At 49.5% G+C, this 27,405-nt stretch overlaps 1 protein-coding gene across 1 annotated transcript in view; it reads right to left on the minus strand.

The window, feature by feature from the left end:
• Nucleotides 1-27,405, minus strand: part of LOC139046773 (uncharacterized) — a 109,457-nt gene that overhangs the window by 24,435 nt on the left and 57,617 nt on the right. The window contains exons 3-5 of the mRNA XM_070540682.1: nt 13,708-14,065; nt 12,258-12,389; nt 10,987-11,365 (exon numbers count right to left, since the gene is read on the minus strand). Coding sequence (XP_070396783.1) covers nt 10,987-11,365; nt 12,258-12,389; nt 13,708-14,065 — 869 coding nt within the window. The remainder of the gene's footprint in view (nt 1-10,986; nt 11,366-12,257; nt 12,390-13,707; nt 14,066-27,405) is intronic.

The raw sequence follows: 27,405 nt of genomic DNA on the forward strand, positions 1-27,405 counted from the left end.
ATATTGTTTCTTGGCGCAAGGGCCAGAAATGGCCAAAGAGCGCCATGACATTTGGTGATGGATGGCAATGAGTATCGGTGAATATGTCGGTAATCGAGTAAAAGCTGTAAATGGTGTAAAATATGTACCTATTAAAATAATGTCAATGAAAAGTGAGTCCTATGATTGTAAAAGTACGTTGAGAACGATAAGATACTAAAACATGTTAATTTATAGCAGCACCAGTGCCTCTGCAGAGCTCTTCAGTGCAAGGGCTGCGAGGCATGTGCTCTGTGAGTGATTTCATTGCAGCTAAAGCCTCTAGGCAGAGGCTGTGCTACAAATAGCCTGGCCAAATAATGTCTATGGTATTTGTTTCTTCTAAGAACTTGAGAACTAGTTTAAAATTAAATAGAGGTTCATTGCCTAAAAAGAAGACTGGGTGTAAAGGTACATTATGATGGTATAAGAAAGGGAAGAACTTTTTTCTCTCCATTTCTAATAATGGGCACTGAACGAGAACATGAAGGACTGTAAGTCTACTGCCACACCTAGTGCATGTTGGAGGGTCAGTTCCAGTAAGAATATACGAATGGGTGCTATAGGTATGCCCAATTCTTAATCTACAGAGCAGTACTTCCTGGTGTCTTGTTTTTTTCTCAGAGATCCAGTTGCCTATCTTTGGTTTAATTAGGTGCAGTTTGTTGGATACCTGAGTGTCCCATTGCCTTTGCCAATATTTCCGTAGTTTATATTGTAAGAAAGGCTTAAGATCTGTGTAAGGTACAGGTATATTGAGGTCTTCATCACAAAAAGCTACAGATGTAGCCCTTTCGTCAGCAGCTACGTTGCCCTCTAGGCCTCTATGGCCAGGCACCCAACAAAGAACAATTGTTTGCTTCGACATGTAGGCTGAGCATAGAAGGTTGTAGACTTGATTAAGGATAGGGTTGTTGTGTTTTCGTAGATTTGATATCCCACTAACAACGCTTAATGAATCTGTGAATATGACAGCCTTTATTATACCTGTTTGTTTTATATGTTTCACAGCAGAGAGAATCGCGTATGCCTCCGCTGTGAAAATGCTGGTGTTTGGATTTAGTGCACCGGACGTTGAGAATGACGGTCCGAGAGCTGCACAGGCTACACCATAAGCAGACTTTGAAGCGTCTGTATAAAACTCCGCGCAAGAGTACTTCGCCTGGAGTTCGAGGAAATGTGAACGTATGTGTACCTCAGGCGCATGTTTTGTTAATGCGACGAAAGACATATCACATTGGATATTCTGCCATTCCCAAGGTGGTGCAATGTTAGTGGGAGTCATTAGGACTGTTTCTCGATGGTGAATAGCAGTTTCATGAGCCAGTTGTTCTAAGCGCACAGATAGAGGAGGTCGAACAGGTGGGCGGTTATGGTAAAGTCTTGCAGAAGATAAGTCATGTACAGTTGAATAACACGGATGTTCGTTATTCGATTTACATTTTAAAAAGTAGGAGAAGGTTAGATACGTTCTGCGCAGATGTAACGACCATTCGTTCGCCTCCACATACAGACTTTCCACAGGACTTGTCCTAAATGCGCCTGTTGCCAGCCGTATGCCTAGATTGTGGACTGGGTCGAGAGTTCTGAGAGCACTATCCGATGCGGATTGGTACACCACGGCTCCATAGTCGAGGCGTGATCGTACAAGGCTCCTATATAGGCTAAGCAAACACCTCCTGTCACTGCCCCAGTTTGTTCGAGAAAGTAGCTTCAGCAGGTTCATTGTCTTCAGACACTTCGCTTTGAGATATTTCAAGTGCGGAATAAAATTAAGTTTTGTGTCCAAGATGATACCTAAAAATTTGTGTTCAAGGCTGACCGACAGTCGTTGTCCATTAAGGTGAATAGTGGGTCCTGGTGATATGCCTCTCTTGTTTGAGAAAAGAACACATGTGCTTTTCTGAGGGTTAAATTTAAAACCATTTTCTTCTGACCACTTTGAGAGTTTGTTTAGGCCAAGCTGTAGCTGTCTCTCGCAGATGCTAAGATTGCATGATCTAAAAGCTATCTGTACATCATCTACATAAACCGAGTAAAAGAGTGTGCGAGGTATGATGGTATGTAAGGAGTTCATTTTCACAATAAAGAGCGTACAACTCAGTACTCCACCCTGCGGCACACCTGTCTCTTGTACGAATGATCGTGACTGCATATTGCCAACTCTAACACGAAACGTTCTGTCAGACAGGTAGCTTTCAATAATGGTCAGCAGGTTGCCACGTATACCCATTCCAGAAAGATCCCGAAGGATCACAAAGCGCCACGTAGTGTCATACGCCTTTTCCATATCAAGGAATACAGATACGACAAGCTGTTTGTGGATAAAGGCTTCACGGATGTACATTTCCATGCGGACAAGCTGGTCTGTCGTCGACCTACCTTCCCTGAAACCGCATTGGTATGGGTCTAATATTTTGTTGGTTTCCAGATAGTGGAGCAAGCGTTTATTCACCATCTTTTCAAAGGGTTTGCACAGGCAGCTTGTCAACGCTATCGGCCTATAACTGTTTGCCAAGGAGGGGTCCTTACCCTGCTTCAGAATGGGAATTATAATGGCCTCTTTCCAGACAGAGGGAATCTGGCCGGAAGACCATATACCATTGTAAAGGAAGAGTTCTTTGTGTTTCAGATCGCAGGTGTTTTCATCATCAGCAGCAGCAGCAGCAGCAGCCTGGTTACGCCCACTGCAGGGCAAAGGCCTCTCCCATATTTCTCCAACAACCCCGGTCATGTACTAATTGTGGCCATGCCGTCCCTGCAAACTTCTTAATCTCATCCGCCCACCTAACTTTCTGCCGTCCCCTGCTACGCTTCCCTTCCCTTGGAATCCAGTCCGTAACCCTTAATGACCATCGGTTATCTTCCCTCCTCATTACATGTCCTGCCCATGCCCATTTCTTTTTCTTGATTTCAACTAAGATGTCATTAACTCGCGTTTGTTCCCTCACCCAATCTGCTCTTTTCTTATCCCTTAACGTTACACCTATCATTCTTCTTTCCATAGCTCGTTGCGTCGTCCTCAATTTGAGTAGAACCCTTTTCGTAAGCCTCCAGGTTTCTGCCCCGTAGGTGAGTACTGGTAAGACACAGCTATTATACACTTTTCTCTTGAGGGATAATGGCAACCTGCTGTTCATGATCTCAGAATGCCTGCCAAACGCACCCCAGCCCATTCTTATTCTTCTGATTATTTCTGTCTCATGATCCGGATCCGCAGTCACTACCTGCCCTAAGTAGATGTATTCCCTTACGACATCCAGTGCCTCGCTGCCTATTGTAAACTGCTGTTCTCTTCCGAGACTGTTAAACATTACTTTAGTTTTCTGCAGATTAAATTTTAGGCCCACTCTTCTGCTTTGCCTCTCCAGGTCAGTGAGCATGCATTGCAGTTGGTCCCCTGAGTTACTAAGCAAGGCAATATCATCAGCGAATCGCAAGTTACTAAGGTATTCTCCATTAACTTTTATCCCCATTTCTTCCCAATCCAGGTCTCTGAATACCTCCTGTAAACACGCTGTGAATAGCATTGGAGAGATCGTATCTCTCCAATGTGAGGTGTTTTAACATTTCATATATTATACGGTCTGTCAGGAGTGACAAGCGTAAACGAAGAAAGAGGACGAGGAAGAAGGAGTGGAGCGAGCGCGTGGAGCCGCCATCTTGGAGAAGGGGCACGCGCAGAGAAGGACGTGGTGACCGGGCGCAGCGTTCCAAGAGAAGACGGCCGGAGATCGCCTGTCTGGGTCCTGCCCCAGATCTTAGGCGGCACATCAACGTCCCGCCCGAGTACCAGGCTCGGCGAGCAGATGTCCGACGTCCCTGGAACCACCGCTGGCCCGGACCTACCTGCTAGGACACGTCAGCGTTGCTGCCGCTGAACGTAGACGCGCGGAGGCTGGCTACAGCCAGTCACCATCCCGTCCGGCGAACCAAGCTGGGCCGGCGCGCACCGGGAGCGCCAGCCGGCACGAGCCCCGCTCTGCCGGAGCGCGACAGCGCCTCAGCGACCATGCCGTCGTCACGTCGGCTGGGGCATCGGTGACGCCGGACACTAACAACGACGGACGACGACCAGATCGCATCGACAGACCACAGACCGGGGGACGCCGATACTCGCGTCGAACAGTACCGGTACTGTAAGCGCTCCTACTACAGTGAATAGACAATCGCCGCACAGACGTTTGTAAACGCGGTAGTGTGCGCGGTGAGCTTAGTAAGGGAGGACGCAAGCCGTGTGCGATAAGTCGAATGTTGCCGTGTTTTCATATTCTTAAGAGTCCATTTTGAATGAATGTTGTGTGTGCTGCACCTTGCGTTCGTGTGTTCCTTCCGCTCACTCAAGCAAGCGTACCAGGCGTTAACCTACGCGTGACAACATTGGCGAGCCTGCCAGGATCCCTTTAACTTCGTCACGTGCCTCGGGGTGTCTTGAGCAGCGGAATGGACCTTGAACGTTTGATGACGGCGGGGAGTGCCGCGGGCATGTCGGCTGAGGCCATAATAGCACTGTACCACGAGGAACAGAAGCGATTAAGAGAAGAACGCGCAGAGGCGCGAGAGGCTGCGAAGGAAGATGAGGAGAGAGCGAAGGCAGCTGAGGAGAGAGCGAAGGATGCGGACGAGCGTGCGTATAGGAATTTGATTTTGGAAAAAGAGCTTACAGAAAAGAAATTGCAGCTGCGCATGTGTAATAGTGGAGAAGAGGCAGGAAATAGCTCATACGTGCTACCTCAGAGAATAGCGACAGTGTGTCCCCAAAAGCTCATCGCCCCCTTTGACGAAAGGCGAGATGATCTAGATGCCTATATACAACGTTTTGAGCGAATAGCAACTGGACAAGGCTGGCCGAAGAGTGACTGGGCGACGGGATTGAGTATGTCTCTCGTGGGGGAAGCGTTGGCCGTGTACAGCCGGATGTCAGCGACTGACGCACTAGATTACGACAAGGTGAAGAAGGCTCTCCTACAGCGCTTCAGACTAACGGCCGAAGGTTTCAGGGATAAATTCCGAAACTCCAAGCCACAAGAAAATGAAACGGGTCAGCAATTTGCCGCACGAATCTCCAACTACTTTGATCGTTGGTTAGAGATGGCTAACATAGAGAAGACATTTGAAGACTTGAGGGACAACATGATTGCAGAACAGTTCCTAGGATCATGTCATCAGGGCGTGGCAATATTCCTGAAAGAGCGCAACTTGAGGACGGTGGCTGAACTATCTGAACACGCCGACCGGTATTAAGAAGCCCAAGGCCAAAGGCACTTGGGAAAGGGGAAAGAAGATAAGAAGATACCAGATGAGAGAGAAAATACTCGGAGTACAATCAAATGTTTTATGTGTGACAAGATAGGGCATCGGGCTATGAATTGTCCCTTGGGTCGCACTCGCAGTGCGACGTTGAAGTGCGAGGGATGCGGACGGCAGGGACATACAATACAAACCTGTCGAGCTAATTCAGAAAATAAGACTGCATGTGTTGTTGCAAGCAAAAGTCACATTTATGGTGAGAGGACGCAAATGGAACAGGAGTCCAGCGACAAGGCAAGTGCTGTCATGACGGTTCCGTCGTCGGAAGACCCGGAGACCTCTATGCCAGTAGTAGAGGGAATGCTGCAGGGACGAAAAGTGTCTGTACTCAGAGACACTGGGTCCAACATTGTTCTGGTAAGACAATCCATGGTGCCGGAAAGAGATGTCACCGGGACAGAAACGCCAGTTCGATTGGCGGATGGTACAGTAAGGCGAATGCCTATGGCTCGTGTGTTGCTTTTGACGCCTTATTATTGCGGTTGGATTGAAGCCCGGTGCGTCAAAGAACCGCTTTACGACGTCATTCTTGGGAATGTGCCAGGAGTTAGAAGAGTGGATGATCCAGATCCCCTCTGGAGTTTTCCCAATATCCAGATTACAAGTAGAACGGAGCATGAATCCACCAAAGCCGGGGGCAGAGATAACGAAAGAAGCTCGGATCCATATACCGGAGAAGCTAGCATTTTGTCAGTAGAGAAAAGCACGAGGAACCAGGATAGGAAAGATGTCGGTATAAAGAAGACTTCAGGCACCGGCATCGATATAACCGCGACAGAAATGAAGGAAAGGCAAGAAGCGGATTTAGTGAGTAAACGTGACACGAAGGACATCACTGACTTTGCGGAATATGTTCGTTTACGTGTTGACTGTGTGAATATGTTCGTATACTGGGAAACAGCTTGCGGCGCATGCATATAGTGTTTAGAGCTTCTGAGGAGTCTTCCTCAAACACTCGTGAAATAGAGTGCCTTGTGAATGGTGCTGTCGTTGACACTGATGTATCGTAAAGATTTGGCAGAAATGTACGTGATGTGCGCGTGGGTGTAGTGAAGTGCGGTGAAGTGTGATGTGTGAATGAAGAAACGACGAAGTGAAGTTACATGTGGTGTAGTACAGTGAAGCGCGGTGAAATGCAGTGATGGGTGAAGAAGTGGCGCAGTGAAGTTATATGTGGTGTGGTGAAGTGGAAGTGCAGTGTCCGTATAAACCCAAGAGGAGACGAGCAGTGAGGGAAGTTTTCGCGGAGCGAAAACTCAGAAAACAAGGGGGCCATTGTCAGGAGTGACAAGCGTAAACGAAGAAAGAGGACGAGGAAGAAGGAGTGGAGCGAGCGCGTGGAGCCGCCATCTTGGAGAAGGGGCACGCGCAGAGAAGGACGTGGTGACCGGGCGCAGCGTTCCAAGAGAAGACGGCCGGAGATCGCCTGTCTGGGTCCTGCCCCAGATCTTAGGCGGCACATCAACGTCCCGCCCGAGTACCAGGCTCGGCGAGCAGATGTCCGACGTCCCTGGAACCACCGCTGGCCCGGACCTACCTGCTAGGACACGTCAGCGTTGCTGCCGCTGAACGTAGACGCGCGGAGGCTGGCTACAGCCAGTCACCATCCCGTCCGGCGAACCAAGCTGGGCCGGCGCGCACCGGGAGCGCCAGCCGGCACGAGCCCCGCTCTGCCGGAGCGCGACAGCGCCTCAGCGACCGTGCCGTCGTCACGTCGGCTGGGGCATCGGTGACGCCGGACACTAACAACGACGGACGACGACCAGATCGCATCGACAGACCACAGACCGGGGGACGCCGATACTCGCGTCGAACAGTACCGGTACTGTAAGCGCTCCTACTACAGTGAATAGACAATCGCCGCACAGACGTTTGTAAACGCGGTAGTGTGCGCGGTGAGCTTAGTAAGGGAGGACGCAAGCCATGTGCGATAAGTCGAATGTTACCGTGTTTTCATATTCTTAAGAGTCCATTTTGAATGAATGTTGTGTGTGCTGCACCTTGCGTTCGTGTGTTCCTTCCGCTCACTCAAGCAAGCGTACCAGGCGTTAACCTACGCGTGACAGGTCAGAGCCTGGGGCAGATTTGTTGCAGCCGTTTAGTGCTGCTTGAAGCTCTGCTATGCTAAATGGTCTATTGTATACCTCAGATTTTGCACTTTTTCGTACTAATTGCTGCCGTTCTATTCGTGTTTTGTGTGTTTGAAATGTGTCAGAGTAGTGCGACGAACTGGATATGCGTTCAAAATGTGCGCCTAGAAAGTTCGCCTGGTCTTCCATGCTATTTCCCTGTGTATTTACTAAAGGTAGCGAGTAGGGTTGTCGACCTTTTATTCTGTGCACTCTATTCCAGACCTTTGTCTCATCCGTGTAAGAGTTAATTCCTGATATATATTTCTGCCAACTTTCTCTTCTAGCTTGTCGGCGCGTTCTCCTTCCCTGAGATTTCACATGCTTGAAATTAACAAGGTTTTCTGCCGTCGGAGAATCGCGGAGCAACCCCCATGCTTTGTTCTGCCTTTTACGCGCGTTAGGACACTCCTCGTTCCACCACGGAACACGACGCTTGTTAGATGACCCCTTTGTTTCTGGGATACATTTGGTTGTGGCATCTATCAGAAAAATAGTGAAGTATTCAACCGCAACTTCCAGGCTTAGAGCACTGATGTCAGCCCACGATATCAGAGTAATTTTTTGGAACTGTTCCCAGTCAGCTGAATCAGTTTTCCACCGAGGAAACTGTGGGAAACATTCATTCATCTTCGGTGTAGACAGAACTATCGGGAAATGGTCGCTCCCGTATGGATTTCTAATAACATTCCATTTAAGATCAGGTAAAAGGGTGGGAGATGCAATACTGAGGTCTATGGAGGAATAGGTTTTATGTGCAGTATTATAATATGTAGGCGCCTTACTATTCAAAAGACATGCACCAGAAGAAAAAAGAAACTGTTCAATCAGTCGACCTCGCACATCGCAATGAGAGTCACCCCATAAATTGCTGTGTGCATTTAAATCTCCTAGACCCAAATAGGGTTGAGGTAATTGATCTATTAATGTATGGAATTCATGTTTATGGAGCTGATAATGCGGGGGTATGTACAAAGAGCAGATGGTAATAAGTTTGTTTAGAAGTATGGCTCGAACGGCCACTGCCTCTAGGGGCGTTTGTAGTTGTAGATGTTGGCACGCTATACCTTTGTCGAGTATAATGGCTACACCACCAGATGATGCGATGGCATCATCACGATCTTTACGAAAAATAGCATAATGACGAAGAAAGTTAGTGTGTTTAGATTTAAGATGGGTTTCCTGTACACACATAACTTTTGGAGTGAGTTCGTAGAGAAGTTCTTGAACATCATCAAGGTTTCTGAGGAGACCTCTGACGTTCCACTGGATAATTAGCGTGTCCATAATGAAGTTAATTTCGTGCTGTGTGTACGGAAATAGAAGTTATGCCTTAGACTATAGAGCCCTTTCGAGGCCCTGTAATCGGGGTCTTGCCCTTTCTGGAGCGTTCGAGTGAACCTCGCCGCTCCTTAGGCGCTTGGCGCCCCTGGAGGATAGGTGTAGTGTCCATTGCCTCTTGTGAGGCGCCGGACACGTGCTCTTGCGAGCGGGAAGTTACCAGCGAGGGTCCCGCCTTGGAGGGCAAGACCCCTGCGCCCACCAGCCCGGAGGCCGATGGGGCTCCCTGGGGGATTTGGCTGCGCCGGCCGTTGCCAGCGCTGGAAGGGACCTGGGAAGTTGAGGCAGCCTCGGCTGCGCCCACCTTCGGGGTCGATGGTCCCTTCTCCTCGGTTGACGAAGCAGCGCTAGCTGCTACCGCCGCGGGGGCAGAAGGCGTAACTGCCGACTCACTGCTTGTGAGTCGGACAGCCGCCGGAGGCCGTTGTGACGCTGCCCCCTGACGCGCCACATCGGCAAAGGTTTTCTTGGGCAGGTATGATACCCGCCTCCGTGCCTCCTTGAAAGTTATGTTTTCCTTTACCTTGATTGTAACGATTTCCTTTTCTTTTTTCCAAGAAGGGCACGACCGCGAGTACGCGGCGTGCTCACCATCACAATTAACACAATGTGGAGTGTTCTGGCACGTTTCAGAGGAATGTTCTTTGTCACTGCACTTGGCACAAGTCAGCCGGCCTCGACAGTTCTGTGAACTGTGGCTGAAACGTTGGCACTTAAAGCATCTGAGAGGATTGGGAACGTATGGTCGAACACGAAGTTTGATATAACCGGCCTCGATGGACTCGGGAAGGACACTTGAGCCGAACGTGAGTATCAGGTGTTTCGTCTTGATCTCTTTTCCATCTCGCCTCATCTTAATTCGTCTAACATTGATAACATTCTGGTCACGGAAGCCCTCCAAGAGTTCTGCCTCAGTGAGCTCCATCAAGTCATCATCAGAGACAACACCACGGGTGGTGTTCATTGTGCGGTGCGGGGTTATAATTATTTGGGTTTCCCCAAATGACACTAGTTTTGACACTTTTTCGTATTGTTTTTGATCGCGGAGCTCCAAAAGGAGATCACCGCTTGCCATCCGCGACGCCTTATAACCAGGACCAAAGACTTCAGTCAATGACTTGGAAACAAGGAAGGGTAAGATTGTTCGTACTGGTTTATCTGGTTGTGCAGAATGAATGACATGGAAGCGCGGGAAGGATTCTTTTTGGCGGTCAAAAAACTGGAATACTTCATAGGTGCGCCCTCTTTTCTGAGGGCGATCAGGTAGTGGAGGGAAGAAAGCAGCCATGTGTGGATGTGTAGTTTTCGGCAGCAACGCTAGCCACCCACCATGGAGTCCAACAAGGGGACGCTACAGGGCCTGAAAAACAGGGCCTGCAAACGCCAGCTGTACGTTGCCGCTATAACCCAATATGATATAACCAAGGTTGGCTACTCACACAAGGTTAACCCTTGCTGCCAGGAAGGTCGGAAGTAATAAAGAAGTGAGAAGGAGACAGGAAAGGTGGAAAGTAAGGAAAAGACGAAGGTTGTAGGGTGAGAGAGACAGGAAAAGGCAACTACCGATTTCCCCCGGGTGGGTCAGTCTGGGGGTGCCGTCTACGTGAAGCCGAGGCCAAAGGGGTGTGTTGCCGCCGCCGAGGGGCCGTAAAGGTCCAAACACCCGGCATTGGCTCAACCCCCAGGATCCCCTTTTCCCCGGACACGGCTAAGCCACGCACGGCTACACGCGGGAGGGTCCAACCCTCGTGTGCTCGGGTACGTGGTGTCGCAACACATCAAACGCCTGCTTACGCAGACGCCCCTGCGGGGTTCTTGCGTACGCAAGCCGCTTGCGTCCCGTAAACGAAAGCTATCTAACGACTGCGATTGTGATGCAGGATTTTATGTGATCAACCTCGCCTCCCCACCCGCCCAACGTCGGAATCGCGCACCACATGAGCCATACGTAAGCAGCGCGAGCAACCGAAATTTAGATAGATCGCTGGCGCATGTAGTACACACGTTTCGTTTGAGGGGTCCCTGATCACTGCATTCCTGATCTGTCACCGAATGCTGTCAATGCAGTACTAAAAAAAGACAGACAGAGTTTGCGAAACTCCTGGAACGTAAACTGTCAACCACTTTGCGATAACGAACTGTAAGCAAACTCTTCAACTCTGAACATGCCTGTGTGCTTACTACGCACCCGTGCCGCGTGAGTAGGGAAACCTGTAGACGGTGCATCTGCTGTAGTGGCCGTCGGGACCAAAGGGAATGGAAGCGTGCTTCCACGCCTGCGCACTCTGGTTGGCGAACTCGGGCGGCTGCCTGCACCAGTGGTCCACCGCGTCGACGGGCGCCAGCAGCCGCATCGACTGGTAGTGGAAGGCGAGCGCCCCGAGCGACAGCTGGGCGCAGGCCAAGATGCGCAGCTGGTGCGATCCCTGGCGCAGAATCTCGCTCGTCGACGGCTCGGCCGACGTGAGGCGGTACGACTGCGCGTCGCCGAACGTGACCGTACTCTGTCCGCGCGATTTCCGCTTGGGCGACGGCGACAGCGTGGGGTCCTGGCCATCGTAAGAGACCTGCGCATGCCAGTTCAGAAAAGAAAATCAAAGGGACCTCAGGAGACGCGGATTGAAATTGCGCCGCTTCCATGCTTGTCGTGATATCTAGAGAAATTGCGGAACACGTGGTGTAACAGAGTGATCAAATGGTTGCGGCACCGGCCAATCGTTCCACGAACACACGCGCTCGTCCCCATGCGCTCCGTGTCTACAACCCTGTGCGGTGCCGCGAAGGAAAGGGCTCGTTATCAGCCGTTCATTAAACGAGCCTATTGTGCGCTTTCGGAGAAGGGAAGAGGGCTCTCCCACTTCGCGCTGTTAATATCTTCTTTTAAATCGTCATCGCGCTGAGAGAGGTTACAGGCTGACGATGGAGGAGCCTTTCTTCGGATTCTATATTCTGGTTTGCAGTCACGGCCCGTAATTTTCGCTTCACTGCCAGGAGTCGGCGAGGCAGAGTACGGTTGCACAGTTGATGATAGCGACCGAGGATAGCACGCAATGACCATGCAGTATGCACCAACGACCGGAAGGGCCCACGGTCTACTGCTATAGATCTGCTCAGAAGCAAGGCGAGGGCCTCCTTAACGGTAGCCAAGCCCCCTTGTCGGAAACGTCCGCTTCATGCTTAAGTTTCCCCTTTTGGCCAAGCGTTGACTAACTGTAGTCCCATGCGTTGTGGGCAAGTCGTGCAGTCGGCCTATATTTACTTGGAGCTGAGCTGGTGTTGCGAACGCCAGGATATCAACAAAAAAGCATTTCATGGGGCGTTTATTTGTGGTCACCCTACAGCCAGTCTTCGTCAATGTGAAATGGCAGCGCTGCTAAATATACAGTATATAACCATATAACATGTTTATCGTGATACAAATATATTATCGAACTATACAGCAATCTTATCGTGGCTTACCGCCGGTGACGGCAGCTCCAATGACGGCGGCATCACCAGCCCGTCATCCTTCTCGATCGGGGCGTAGCCGGACACTGGTTGGCTTTGGGCCAATACATTCTCGGGCTCGTCCACATCTCGCATATCAATTGCCTGTGTACGTGCACAAAAAGTAGAAAAAGAAATAACTCGATGTAGTATCCAAGCATAGACAGACACATCTTCGGTGTACAACCGAAGCTTTAAAATTACTAACGAAGGAGCCGCCCCCGCTCCTGACTATGTAGGTCATCAAGCATCTTGTCACTGATGCATTGGTGACCGAAGTGCTGGTTTATAAGAACAGGAAGAGTGACAACAATATATCTACATCATGGGAAACAATGCCAGAAGAAAACGTCAACAGGTGGGCTAGCACAATATGGCGCAATACAACCGCCAATCCCTAGTTTTGAGCTCCGCGCAACTGACGCCCCGAGCATCGATCACGAATAGACAAAAAGGGTAGAACGACTCCAAAACTTCCTCCAAAGTCGGGGAAGAGGTGCTCGACATCGTGCAGTCTCTCCCCGTAAATATGTTAAAAAACAACGTCAGAATAGGACACGGCCAAAACAAAGCTCGACGCCCACTTCCGACAGCTAGAGCCAACACTACTTTCTCTATTATTTTCTACAAGAAAAAAAAATCACCCCCCAAGCACCCCGTACAAATGTTTACCCTGCGTAGCTGAAAGCTGCGGCCCCAGTGTTTATCACTGGGTTAATCCTGAATGTTCATTATACGACGGCTTGGTAGTGGTGCTCAAAATGTGTGCTCAAAATGTGTGCTCAAAATACTGGCGAATCTTTGCGCTAAGGAAACGCGTCAGTACCGCGTCAAGTGCCAGGGTTAGTTCGTGTTTACTTGCGTGCACAGTTTGCTTGTGTTTAATGGTTTGTTCAGTGAACCTTGTTGTGCTTTCTCGGTTCAATTTTTTCCTTGTAGTGTAGCGCCCGACTTCAGCAACATACGATTCAGGTGGCACACAAGGTTGGCACACAACAAGACAGCTTCCTAACCGGCGAGTCTTTTCCGCGTCTTAATCTATTGCAATCTAAGTCATCAAGTTTCATGCCAACGTTACTTAGGATAGATATGTTGTTTCATTGACCTATCGATATATATGTCACCGGTCAACAGTGGCCTCGCATACCTTAAGTTGAACAGGGCAGAGTCGATTAATCGACCGCCTTGACAGTCTTCTGCCAAACAGAAGCCCGTGTGCCTAATTACGACACGACTGCATGACTGCGTGACTGATTGCGTGACTGACTGAATGCGTGACTGACTGAATGCGTGACCGACTGACTGCGTGACCGACGGACCGACCGAGCGACCGACGACTGACTCACTGAGTGACTGCTGAATGGCCCCGTGTCCTTAAACTGGGCCACGACGACACGTCCAGACATCGAGAAAACGTGCTCACTGCCGCCATGTCCGGATCCGTGGCAGCGTGCGTGATGCCGGTGCTCTCCGAGGCCTCGGCAGCCAGCGCGATGGACCCGAGTTTCTCGTCCCCAATGACGCTGCTGCTTTTGCCGCACGGCCAGGCCGCACCGGGGGTTGTGGTCGTCGTAGCGTTCTCGGGAACCACGTTGGCCACCGGCGTCGAAGTGGCGCTGCGGGTGGCGGCCAGGTCGGCTCCCGGGTCGATCGAGATGGTCGTTGACGACACGGCCTCCTTCAGGGGCATGGATGCGTTGGATGGCAAGAGCATGCTCGCCTCGGAGACACGCGACGGTGACGCTGTTGGCGTCTCACCGGCATGCCTCTTCTTCGATTTTCTGCAACAGGGCGATCGGACGACGCCGTATCAGCATGCGTACTACCCTGAGCAAAAGTTTACGAACCGGGGATCTCGCGCTAAAGCCGATTTTCATTTGCGCATTTTATTGTAGCTTGAATTCGGGGGTCGCAGTCGAAATTTGGCGTTGAGATCCTTCCAGAAAAGCCCGTCAATTTCATCTTGTGGACCTGAATTACGAATTGGTTGTTTCTCCACAAGCCTGCGGTATGCGACTCAATAGAGAAGTGGCACACTGAGAATGACCCCTCCCCCGCAACTTTCTGTGTTAGTACGTCACCTTAGCATTCTTATCAATTTTCCCCCTCGTCTTCCCCGTTTAAGAGCGTAACCCTGTACCGTGTAGCCAGAAAACAATTTCTGGCTATGTCTGTGCTCACGGGTGCATGGCTTGGCATGGCGCGTGTTAAAAGTGAGGCTGCCGCCGTAAAGCTTTATGCAAAAATTATTATAGAGAACTCTGACATAGCGATTGTTTAACCACAACGAGAATATTGGGCATCTTCTAATGCTCGTGTTTGTGTCAGTTGCATGTTCTTGTGACGTTTCTCGTCCCGCTTTACCTTCCAAAGTTCCAAGAAATGATATTTCGCTATACCGGTAGGGAACAATTTCTACGTACATGCATAATCTATGTGAGTTCTTCCGTACATGGCAAAAATTTTTTGTGATATAGTAAACTTTGCAAAGCCGTTTAAAGCAAGAAGACCGAAGCCAGGCGAATCCTTGTACTGCCCATCATTCCCATACTGACTTAACCACCATGCTTACTCGTGGTTCAGTCAGCCCGGGAACATGTCTCCGTAGACACTAGCGCCAGAGTTTTCCCCAGTAACTTTCTCAAGAAACTGAACCACGCATGGCCTCCGAAAAAGCGTGCTGGAAGTAGCTCCCGCAATCTCGAAGGCGACGAGCTATAGCGGACATAATGAACTTCCGCACTCATCTAATCGCAGTGGAGTTGGCTGAGAAAGACCCGGCTTGTTTTATTCTGCATCTGATGCGCGGAATATGTCTTTCTTACATCTTCAAATAAAATAATCGCGATTCATGCCCTAAAGACCTGCGCAAATAATTTCTCGTGCGTTCTACGGCAAACTTATAAATTTGTGATTAACTCCAAACAAAAAACTGGTGGAAATGTATGGGCCCTGTTTATTATAGTCTAAAGGGTCAGAAGGAGCGATGACGGTTGCACGAAGTAATTTTGGCTTCTGTGATAGAGGCGGGCGTACACTTTAAAAATTAAACTTCACATAGAAACCCGTGCTGCGCTTGTACGATTGTGGCGATTTGCATCGCGATTGGTTCCTTTGTTGCATCTGCGAAAGAACCGTACCTTTTAAAGGCTAAGTGCCAAGCCCTATCTTCGGGAACGTTGAGGCGAGCCTGTTTTTCGACAGTGGTCGCGTGTATCATGGATAGGTTAGGCAACGGACCGCTTGGTGATTGCGCTGCATGTTATCATACGTTCATTTCTATAGTTGGTCTGTGGAGATATTATTCGTCAAAAATGGCATTTTGTTGTATGTTCGAGACAAGATTACGCCGCTTTTCTTCTACGTTTGTCACTGGTCATCCCTGTGAATCTGCAACCGGGTTCCAGGGAGGGGCCGGAGGAAGGAGCAGGGGACTGTCGCTCGCTCGTTGGTTCGTCCATTCGTTCGGGCTACTTGCATACTTTGGCAATGGTCTACGATGGTTACTACACATAAATTTTTTTTTCAATAAACGCAAGAATTAAGTATGACGACGAACGACGCAACCCATCTAGCTGAGGATGAGGAGGGGAGAAAAATTATTAGCGGAGGGTGAGGGTCAGTGTGGAGAGGGCAAACTTTTACCAGGTGAGGATGAGGCTGACGTGAGAAGGAATCATATGTTGGGTTCGGCAGAAAAAAAAAGATCATTTGCCCAGCTCTGTTGACGAGTGGTTTGGTATGAAAGAAGCGAGAGATTAATTTTCTTTAAATTTCAGTAATCCCACGCTTAGATAAAATGGGCTTGATCCAGCGTCGTGCGTAAACTGCGAAGAACGCGACGTTGTTTTTACTGCAGCTGGCAAACAAAATTCTTCGCAAATTCCAGAAATAGCAGACGACTACTCCCAACTGCCGCAGCAGGGCGCCGGGCAGCGTCCAAGTTTGTGGCACCATGGTAATTACACTATCGAAAAGGGCCCAGTAATGCAGCAGCTCACCTCCTCCTGGACGTTGCCGAGGTCACCGTGCCGGCCCGGGAGCGACTCCGATGGCGTTTCGACGCCTTGGAGTCTTTTCCGTCTGCCTTGGAGTACGTGCCTCCTTCGCTCATGGTGCCAGCTAGACGCAAGGAGACGTTCTTCTCTATCAGGGAACTCGATCTCGGCTAAACGCGAAACGGCGTTCGATTCAACTTCTTCTTCGTAACCTTTTAGGCACGTGCCCTCTGCTAAGGCACGCGGAAGCTTTGGCCCACATGGAGTTCCAAAAATGCATGACATTTTTAGTACGAAGCCCCTTGCTGCGGCACTAGCTTTTGTTTTCCTTATATACAATAATACTGTCTCAGAATACTCGAGAATATACTTTCTGTGTCCCTCTCTTGTGCTTCGCACTGCACCATATAACCTATGGTCACGACACTTTACCCTACCTAACCCTTCTGCATCCTGCACTATGCTCGGATCTGCAGGAAGTAGGAAATATATTTCGTTTCTTGTGCCTCCTTTGAGGCTTTTCCAGGTCCACTGCCTGTTACTTCGCTTCCTGAAGAAAGTATTCACTATTCGGGGCCTATTCCTTTACGCGAATTCTACCAACATCTCTGCTCTAGTGTTCCTAGAATCGATGCCGTAGTTGCCAATTGCTTGTTCTCCAGCCTGCTTTTTGTCCACTTTTGCAGTGAAGTGCCCATGATTGCTCAGTATGCTGCGTTTGCACCTTGTTCCCCACTAATTTAGCATCTTCATAAAACTGTTCTATTCCTACATCATCGTGAGCGGAGATTGGAGCGTAGCCTTCTACTACCTTTATTCTTTACCTCCCATATTCACATTTATTATATTACTATACGACTGCTACCCTGACATTAACGCTGTAGAATTCAATGTCGCTCGCTATGTCCTTGTGGGTCAGAAATCCTATCAGGAAGACGTTTGTAGCAGAGGACGTGGCCGTTAGTCACCACTGTATAAGAGTCATCGGTTGTTCTAACCTCACTAACACCAATAATATCCCAGGCAATGCCTGGTAATTCATCACTTGACAGGGTTCGCGCACTCAAATGTTGCCAGGTTCAATAATCACGCATGGATACTTGGATACGCATGGATACGAACTTAGATACTGTATGGATACGAAGTATCCACGTAGGCATGAATACTTCGCGAGCAAGAGGCAACCTTGCGCATCGCTGCGACAGAAATCACGCTGCCGCAAACCAGGGGAGTAGCCAGGGGGAGGGGGGGGGCTTATGGGGCTTCAGCCCCCCCCCCCCCTTCGAAATTTTTTTCGTGCTCTCATGCGCCGCCGACGAAAACACCTCCCGGCGCCGGAAATCATGCTCGATTTTGTCTAGAATGTCCTTAATTCACGCTCGAAAAAACATTTTAGCGCAAACATTGAGAAATCGGGCTAGATTTCGCGGAAACGCCCATGCATCGGGACTCGCATATCGTAACGCAAGGAGCCCCACCGAGCACAAAATTTCAAGGGCGTTATGATGGCGAGCGGGCTCGTCTCGGCACCTCGCGGAGGCCGCAGTATCTACGGAGCGCTTGGATTTCAATTCTGAAACTTTGCGGGTATAAAGTTCTCATAACATTTTGATGCGAAAGGTGCATTGACATTTCCAAAGTCGTGCTTTAGATTTTCAATTCCGGAACTTTGTGGGTTTAATGCTGTTGTAAACATTTGACGCCAAAGACTCCAGGCGCATTCCTGCCGTTGCCCTCATGTTCCGTATAAATAAAGGCCAAGGGCGATAACATCGTGACCGCATGCTCTATGTGCGAGTGAAAGCGTGGGGGGAAAGGGGAGGGGTCGAGCCGACGATGGTGGCTCAGTCTTGTGTGCGCAAGGGAGAAAAGCGGGGAGGAAGCGCGCCGCCTTCCGTCGCACGCGATATATTTTGGGAGTGGAGGGAGGCGGGGGGGTGCTGTGATCTGTGTACCTGTGGTTGCGCAACCTGTTTATTTGCCTTGTTTGATGCATTATATATAGTGGCTTTTTCTTAGGTACGTAGATTTATTGGAAACTTATACGTATATTTAAACATCTTGTTGCGAGGTTTTGTGTATATGCGGAGTGAACTTTGTTCACTTCGCATATATATATCTGCATCTGCAAGCTGTATCTTCACATTTGTATATTCCATTGTATCTTCGCATTTCTAATGTACGAAGGCGAGTCAAATGAAAGTGAGACAACCCGTGCCGCGCAATGATGGTTAGTTTCATTATTTTTGAGGCATGCGCATAGCACATACGCATCTCATTTACAAGTGACATGCAGAGGTGAGGTTAAATGTTCTTTATAGCTCTCATACTCTGGGTTGAACATGACTGCGTGACATAATGGACCCTCCAAAAGTCGAACAGCTCTGTGTCGTGAGGTTTTTGACAAATGAAGATGTTTCCCAAAAAGAAATTATTCGCCGTATTGCTACCGTATGCGTGGAAGATTGCGTTTCATTGGCCACTTTGAAGCGTTGTAGCAAACTGTTCAAAGAAGGACATGAAAGTCACAAAGACGATCCATGCCCGGGCCAAAGCCACCGTGCAATCACCCTGAACACAATTGAAAAGGCCGTGGTCGCTCAGTGGCTATGGTGTTGGGCTGCTGAGCACGGGGTCGCGAGATCGAATCCCGCTGACAGCGGCTGCATTTTGAGGGAGGCGAAAACACCCGTGTACTTAGATTTAAGTGCACGTCAAAGAACCCCAGATGAGCTCGACGACTCTTTGTCTGCAATTGTGACCGGGAATGACTCATGGTGCCGCTACTACTAGCCTGAAACACTACGGCAAAGCTTACAGTGGAAACATTTAAATTCACCACTCCCAAGGAAAACAGTGGCCGTCATTTCTGCCGGAAAAGTGCTGACTTCTTTTTAGATCGTTAAGGGCCATTATTGATCGAATTTTCTAAACCTGGAGAAACTCTAAATAATTTGAGATATTGTGAAAGGTCGGATCGGCTGCGTGTCGCAATCTAGAACAAACGACGTGGAAAATTGAGCATTGGGAACATCTTCCTTCACGACGTTGCCCGTTCCCACGTCGCTGATGTGGTTAATACAAAACTGGCAAAGTTAAAGTGGGAAATGCTGCATCATCCCTCATGCAGCCCAGACCTGTTGCCTTGTGTCTTCCACATTTGGTAAAATTTGAAAAAAAAACTGCTTAAGGGAACCAGATTCATGTCGGAAGATGAAGTGTAATTAGTTACAGATTTTTGAGGCAGCAACCCAAGAAGTCTTATGAGACGGGAATTACGCGACTCGTTAGTAGGACAAGTGTCTAAATACTCATGGTGACTACTTTTAAATAAAGTACCCCATTTGTCATATATTCGCATTGGCTCACTTTCATTTGACTCCCCCTCGTATATTTTGCAGAACTCCTGCTTTTTATATGTGTTATATGTGTTATATATAATTTCGGAGCAATTACTCGCAATACACAACCGGTGATAGCTGCACCTGCGCAATGCATTCTAACAAAGGAAAGCGTCATTTAGATTTTCCTCTGGTCGTTCATATGTCCGAAAATGTAAGCATGGTTGTTGAATGACCGAGATATGTATATATATATATATATATATATTGTTACAAGCACGGGGAAAAGGGGTTTATTCGGGCGTGCGAGAGCAGGAACGGCAGGCTACGAACAACAGGAATGGCCGCTGCGCAGTCTTCGTTCTCCTCTTCCTCTCTCTTCTTGATGCCCGCGTCCCTTTGACGCGCTTGGACGTAACATACCTCCCCTCGCAGACAAAGCGCCCTGGGCGAGTCAACTAGCTTGTCGTGGCGTGCATGATTTCAACCGTGCGACATGAGCGACTTGTGTCCTAGCAGAACGTCTACCAGTGTTCGTGAGGCGCGCGAGAGTATAGTTCACTTCGCTGACTGTCGATGACAACATACGGTCCATCGTAGTTTGCCAGCAGCTTTTGACACAAACCGCGCTTCCTTGTGGGAGTCCAAAGCCAAACGAGATCACCAGGGTTATATGTAACTGGCCGATGTCGTGCGTCGTAGCGGGCTTTCGAGTTTTCTTGTGATGCCAAAGTCCGAAGACGCGCAAGTCTCCGAGCCTCTTCAGCGAGGCACAGCGTATCGGCGACCGTAGGATTGTCGTGGTGGTAAAAAGGGAGGACAGTGTCGAGCGTATACCGGGGCGGCCGAGCATATAGAAGGAAGAAAGGGCTGTAGCCGGTTGTCTCGTGCTTGGCGGTGTTGTATGCGTAAGTAATAAACGGTAGAACTTCATCCCAATTCTTGTGATCGGACGCCACATACATGGAAAGCATATTTGTGATCGTTCGATTGGTGCGCTCAGTGAGGCCGTTCGTTTGCGGATGATATGGCGTCGAGTGCCTGAGGTGCGAGTTACACAAACGCACAAGCTCTTCCACGATATCCGCCGTGAATTGACGTCCCCGGTCGCTTATGATAACACCAGGTGGTCCATGTCGTAGAACAATAGCGTGAAGTAAGAAAAGTGACACTTCGGTGGCAGTTGCTGATGGTATAGCCGCCGTCTCGCAATAGCGTGTGAAATAGTCGGCGCAGACAATTATCCAGCGGTTCCCCTTAGATGACTTTGGAAAAGGGCCTAACAGATCAATTCCAACTTGCCAAAAGGGTGAGCTGGAAGGCGGCACAGGTTGAAGGAAACCAGATGGGGCAGTGGTTGGGCGTTTCCGACGTTGGCACTGTATGCAGCTGGCGACATAAAACTCAACTGAATGTCGCATCCGGGGCCAGTAAAAGCGTTCTTGAATGCGATAAAGTGTGCGCACAGTGCCTAAGTGCCCGGAGGTAGGGTCATCGTGCACAGCCTGAAGGATTGCTGGCCGGAGACGCTCCGGCACCACTAGAAGGAAGCGTGCACCCGTGCTTGAGTAGTTCCTTTTGTACAGGAGCCCGTCACGTACACAGTAGCTGCTTGTTGCACTTGAATGGGCAGAAGTAAAGAGTGGCTCCAATTTAGTGTCTGTCCGTTGTTCTGTTTTGAACGCATCGATATCTGGAAAAGCGGGTGTCACAGAAGCGACGAGATGATCAAAATCGTCTGCGTCGCAGTCCGTCGTGGCAAGCGGCATACGGGAAAGGCAGTCTGCGTCAGCGTGTTTTCGGCCACTCTTGTAGGAAACAGTGAAGTTATATTCCTGCAACCTCAAAGCCCAGCGCGCAAGGCGACCACAAGGGTCGCGAAGGTTCACGAGCCAGCACAGGGAATGGTGGTCTGTGACGACTTGGAATGGGCGTCCGTACAAGTACGAGCGAAATCGCTGAACCGCAAAGATTACAGCGAGGCATTCTTGCTCTGTCACCGTGTAATTCCGTTCAGGTTTGCTTAATGAGCGGCTTGCATAAGCAATCACGTGCTGACGGTCGTCATAGCGTTGGACCAATACGGCACCCAGACCAACGCCACTAGCATCTGTGTGGATTTCTGTCGGCGCAGTAGGATTGAAGTGGCGAAGAATAGGTCGAGAGGTTAACAGGAACTTCAGCTGACGAAATGCAGAATCGCACTCGGGTGTCCACTCAAACCGTGCGTCTTTATGCAGCAGATTTGTCAGAGGATAAGCGACGTCAGCAAAACCAGGAATAAATCGGCGAAAGTAAGAGCAAAGACCCAGAAAACTACGAAGTTGCTTCACTGACTGCGGTGCACTGAATGCTTCGACAGCTGCCGTCTTGAGGGGATCAGGCCGGATACCGTCTTTGTCAACAAGATGACCCAGCACAAGGGTTTGACGGTCACCAAATTTACATTTCTTGGAGTTCAGAACCAGGCCGGCGTTTTTGATGCAGTCGAGGACAATATCCAGGCGCGTATTGTGCTCATTGAATGTGCGCCCGAATATAACAACGTCGTCAAGATAGCACATACAGATGTTCCATTTTAACCCACGCAGAATGGTGTCCATGAACCTTTCAAAGGTTGCTGGAGCGTTGCACAACCCAAATGGCATCACATTGAATTCGAATAATCCATCCGGGGTTATGAAGGCTGTTTTCTCTCTGTCTGTCGGGTGTATCGGGATTTGCCAATATCCTGAGCGCAGGTCCACGGAAGAAAAATAAGAGGCCGAATGAAGGCAATCAATTGCATCATCAATCCGGGGCAGCGGGTAGACATCCTTCTTAGTTACGGCGTTCAATCTTCGATAATCGACGCAAAATCTCCAGTTACCGTCTTTCTTTCTGACGAGTATGACCGGAGCTGCCCAAGGACTCGAGGACTCTTGAATTATCCCATTTTTCATCATGTCACTCACTTGTTCCCCGATTATCTTGCGCTCGTTAGGCGACACGCGATAAGGCTTTTGCCTGATCGGGCGCGCAGATCCTGTATCGATAGTATGGCGCGTTCGTGACTCGGGAATCGAGAACGCTTTGTCCGGCTGCGCAAAGTCAAACACTGACAGATGCTTAGAAAGCGTATCCACCAAGGTATAGCGCTCCTTTGTGCTGAGCGACTTGTTTATCATAGACAGAAGCTTTTTGTCTGAGACTTGGCGAAGGTCAGCAGGTTCACACGGCGAGTCTGTTAGTACGGCTATGAACGAAGACGTGTATTCTGTAAAGTAGGCGAGTTTCAAGCCGTCTGGAAGCAGGACGGGTTCTGCCAAGCAGTTGGCCGTCCACAAGCCAGCACGCCCGTTGCCGATGGATACCACACAATGAGGGACAAAAACGTTCTTCTTCACACAATTTAGATGCATTGGCTCTACGGAGGCATCGAAACTGTGTGGAACTTCACCGCGACATACAACCGGCACGCACACCGAGGTGGACGCAGGCACAACAGTATCTGCAGACACACAAAGTTCACCTTGACTGCAAGTCTCCTCTAAGAGCCCGGACGAAACATGGCCATCGACGCAAACTTCCCCCGTGCGACAATCAACGGTCGCACCACACTGCCGCAAAAAGTCGATGCCCAAAATCACTTCGTGCGTCGATCGGGGAATATCTACGAACTCCGTCGCGAAAACTCCACCAGCCAGGGACACTTCAGCAGTGCACACACAAACAGGGCGCAACGACTCGCCGCTCACTCCACAACACGTTGCAGCCTGGTCCCACGGAAATACGACTTTGCGCCCCAACCGCCCTTTAAAACCGAGACTCATTACGGATACAGTTGCCCCGGTATCCACTAAAGCCATTGTAGGAACACCATCAACAAGTACATGCACTTTGTTCTTAATCATAGCAACTGCAGGGGGGCATTTCTGTCGATAGCGCGTGTCGAGCGACCTCACCCCCATCGGCCGCGCTAGCTAGTTTTCCGGTTGTGAAGGCGAGGCTGAGCGGCGCACCGGCGATGGAGATTGACGTAAACGCGGTGCACGAGAAGTTGGTGGTGGCGTCAAACTCCTGTCAGATGGCGGCGAGCGGCTCCGGAAGCTTCTCTGCCAGTAATCGTTGCCAGGAGGGACGCCAGCTGACCAAGAGGTGCATGGCTGCTGAGTTGTCCTCGTAGGTGGTGTGGTCCTTGTTGAAGACCCCGATCGACGATTCCACGTAGTTGGGCGACGATTGCAAAATCTCGCTATGTGGCCCGCGACACCGCATTGGAAACATACTGGCAGATGCCGCAAATTTCGATGTTCTTGCACGTAGTCACGCATGTTGCTGTCGACTGCATAGCCAGCAGGTGGGTCCCATTCATCACGGCTAGGCATCGGCCGCCCGGAGGCATGCGTGCGGCGAGGGCGTTGGTCGTAGTCATGATCTCGATAGCTTAGGGTCCCTCTCGTTTGTGGGGTAGACCAATACTCGACGGTCGCTGAGTGAACCGTGGGTTGCCATGCGGTCGAAACGGCCGTGTTTCGCATCTCGTGTGGTAAGTACGCACCAGCGATGCCGGGTGTGCAACGGTGCATCTCTTCCCGATGGAGCAACTCTTCGCGAAAAATCTGCCGTATTGTTGATGGAAGGTCAACACACGAACTCGGGTCTACACTTGCCACCGTCGTGACATTAGCCAGGCGACCAAACTTCGGTATTATCCGTCGCATCTTCAGCGTCTCAAAGGTCCTGCAGTGGCGAATGACGTCAGACACGGAATCCAAGCTTTCTTTGCCGATCAAAAAATTGTAGACGTCTTCGGCTATCCCTTTCAACAAATGTCCAACTTTGTCCTCTTCAGACATTTGAAAGTTCACTATTTTGCACAGTTTCAGCACTTCTTCTATATAAGTCGTACAGGTCTCGCCGGGAATCTGAGCTCTTTGCGAAAGCGTCTGTTCGGCGCGTTTCTTTTTTGCGCTAGAGTCTCCAAAACACGCTCTAAGCTCCTCTACGAAAAGCTCCCATGAAGTGAGCGTGTCTTCGTGATTCTCATACCAGACGAGTGCTGTGTCGGTAAGGGAAAACACAACATTTGACAACTGCGCGGTCGAGTTCCAACCATTAGATCGGCTCACCCTTCGGTAGTTCGTGAGCCACTCGTCGACATCTTCTCCGGCTTTTCCCCCGAATGTGAGTGGCACCCGGTAGTATTGCCACGGAACGCCAGGTGCTGGCCTTGAAGCCGCGTCAGAACGTTCGGGGATCTGGCAGGCGTATTCAGTCATGTCAGGTGATGGTGGCGGAAGTCCGGCAAGTCGACGGCTTCGGCGAAGTTGTAGCAGCGTAGGCTCCGTGGTTACGAGGTGTACCCCGCACCGTCCACCAATTTGTTACAAGCACGGGGAAAAGGGGTTTATTCGGGCGTGCGCGAGCAGGAACGGCAGGCTACGAACAACAGGAATGGCCGCTGCGCAGTCTTCGTTCTCCTCTTCCTCTCTCTTCTTGATCCCCGCGTCCCTTTGACGCGCTTGGACGTAACAATATATATATTATTGTTCCCTCCACTAATTCTATCAGGAGGCGCCCGAGCTGCAAAGTGAGCCCCCCACAAACGAAATTTCTGGCTACGCCACTGCCGCAAGCGCATATGTGCAAGCTGCAAGCGAAAATCGTTCTGCGACGTGCGCGGCAAAAGGGTTGCTTTAGCCCCAATCGAACCATGTGAAACAGACTGCGACTTTCGCTTCACTCCGAGACACGGCGAAGTTGGAAAGCCAGGGAAACGATTAAGCATGTTTTATTAGAATGTGAAGACGTCTGCCCAGCGGTCGATTTAGGCACCACTGGCCTCCTTGAAACCCTTGGGTACGGCGAGAGCAGTTGAAAAGAGGCAGACATCTTGACTACACACTAATTGTAGCTAATAGGATTTCAGATTGTCTTAAAAGATGTTCCCACTCACTGTTTTATATTGCCACTTCCAAAAAAAGGGCTGTCATTGATTTTTGAGCCTAACTTTATTTTTGCTTGTTTGTTTTTACCATGTCCGCAATAAGGATTAGTAAGAGGCGACTCACAACACGCGCAGCCGCTGAGAAAAAAGCACAACGTCGACACAGTTGGAAACACAGTCGTATACGAGGATGAGCTGCACAAGTCCACTACAGCAGACTCATCATCATCATCATCATCATCATCATCATCATCATCAGCCTGGTTACGCCCACTGCAGGGCAAAGGCCTCTCCCATACTTCTCCAACAACCCCTGTCATGTACTAATTGTGGCCATGCCGTGCCTGCAAACTTCTTAATCTCATACGCCCACCTTACTTTCTGCCGCCCCCTGCTACGCTTCCCTTCCCTTGGGATCCAGTCCGTAACCCTTAATGACCACCGGTTATATTCCTTCCTCATTACATGTCCTGCCCATGCCCATTTCTTTTTCTTGATTTCAACTAAGATGTCATTAACTCGCGTTTGTTCCCTCACCCAATCTGCTCTTTTCATATCCCTTAACGTTACACATATCATCCTTCTTTCCATAGCTCGTTGGGTCGTCCTAAATTTGAGTAGAAACCTTTTCGTAAGCCTCCAGGTTTCTGCCCCATAGGTGAGTACTGGTAAGACACAGCTATTATATACTTTTCTCTTCAGGGATAATGGCAACCTGCTGTTCATGATCTGAGAATGCCTGCCAAATGCTCTGCAGCCCATTCTTATTCTTCTGATTATTTCCTTCTCATGATCCGGATCCGCCGTCACTACCTGCCTTATGTAGATGTATTCCCTTACGACTTCCAGTGCCTCGCTGCCTATTGTAAATTCCTGTTCTCTACTGAGACTGTTAAGCATTACTTTATTTTCTGCATATTAATTTTTAGACCCACTCTTCTGCTTTGCCTCTCCAGGTCAGTGAGCATGCATTGAAATTGGTCCCCTGAGTTACTAAGCAAGGCAATATCATCAGCGAATCGCAAGTTTCTAAGGTATTCTCCTTTAAATTTTATCCCCAATTCTTCCCAATCCAGGTCTCTGAATCCCTCCTGTAAGCACGCTGTGAATAGCATTGGAGATATCGTATCTCCCTGCCTGACGCCTTTCTTTATTGGGATTTTGTTGCTTGCTTTATATGGAGGACTACGGTGGCTGTGGAGCCGCTATAGATATCTTTCAGTATTTTTACATACGGCTCGTCTACACCCTGATTCCGTAATGCCTCCATGACTGCTGAGGTTTCGACAGAATCGAACGCTTTCTCGTAATCAATGAAAGCTATATATAGGGTCGGTTATATTGGGCACATTTCTCTATCACCTGATTGATAGTGTGAATATGATCTATTGTTGAGTAGCCTTTACGGAATCCTGCCTGGTCCTTTGCTTGACAGAGGTCTAAGGTGCTCCTGATTCTATTTGCGATTACCTTAGTAAATAGTTTGTAGGCAACGGACAGTAAGCTGATCGGTCTATAATTTTTCAAGTCTTTGGCGTCCCCTTTCTTATGGATTAGGATTATGTTAGCGTTCTTCCAAGATTCCGGTACGCTCGAGGACATGAGGCATTGCGTATACAGGGTGGCCAGTTTCTCTAGAACAATCTGTCCCCCATCCTTCAACAAATCTGCTGTTACCTGATCCTCCCCAGCTGCCTTCCCTCTTTGCATATCTCCCAAGGCTTTCTTTACTTCTTCCGGGGTTACCTTTGGGATATCGAAATCGTCTAGACTATTTTCTCTTGCATTATCGTCGTGGGTGCCACTGGTACTGCATAAATCTCTATAGAACTCCTCAGCCACTTGAACTATCT

This window comes from Dermacentor albipictus, chromosome 6, assembly GCF_038994185.2.
Source record: "Dermacentor albipictus isolate Rhodes 1998 colony chromosome 6, USDA_Dalb.pri_finalv2, whole genome shotgun sequence".
NCBI lineage: Eukaryota > Metazoa > Arthropoda > Arachnida > Ixodida > Ixodidae > Dermacentor > Dermacentor albipictus.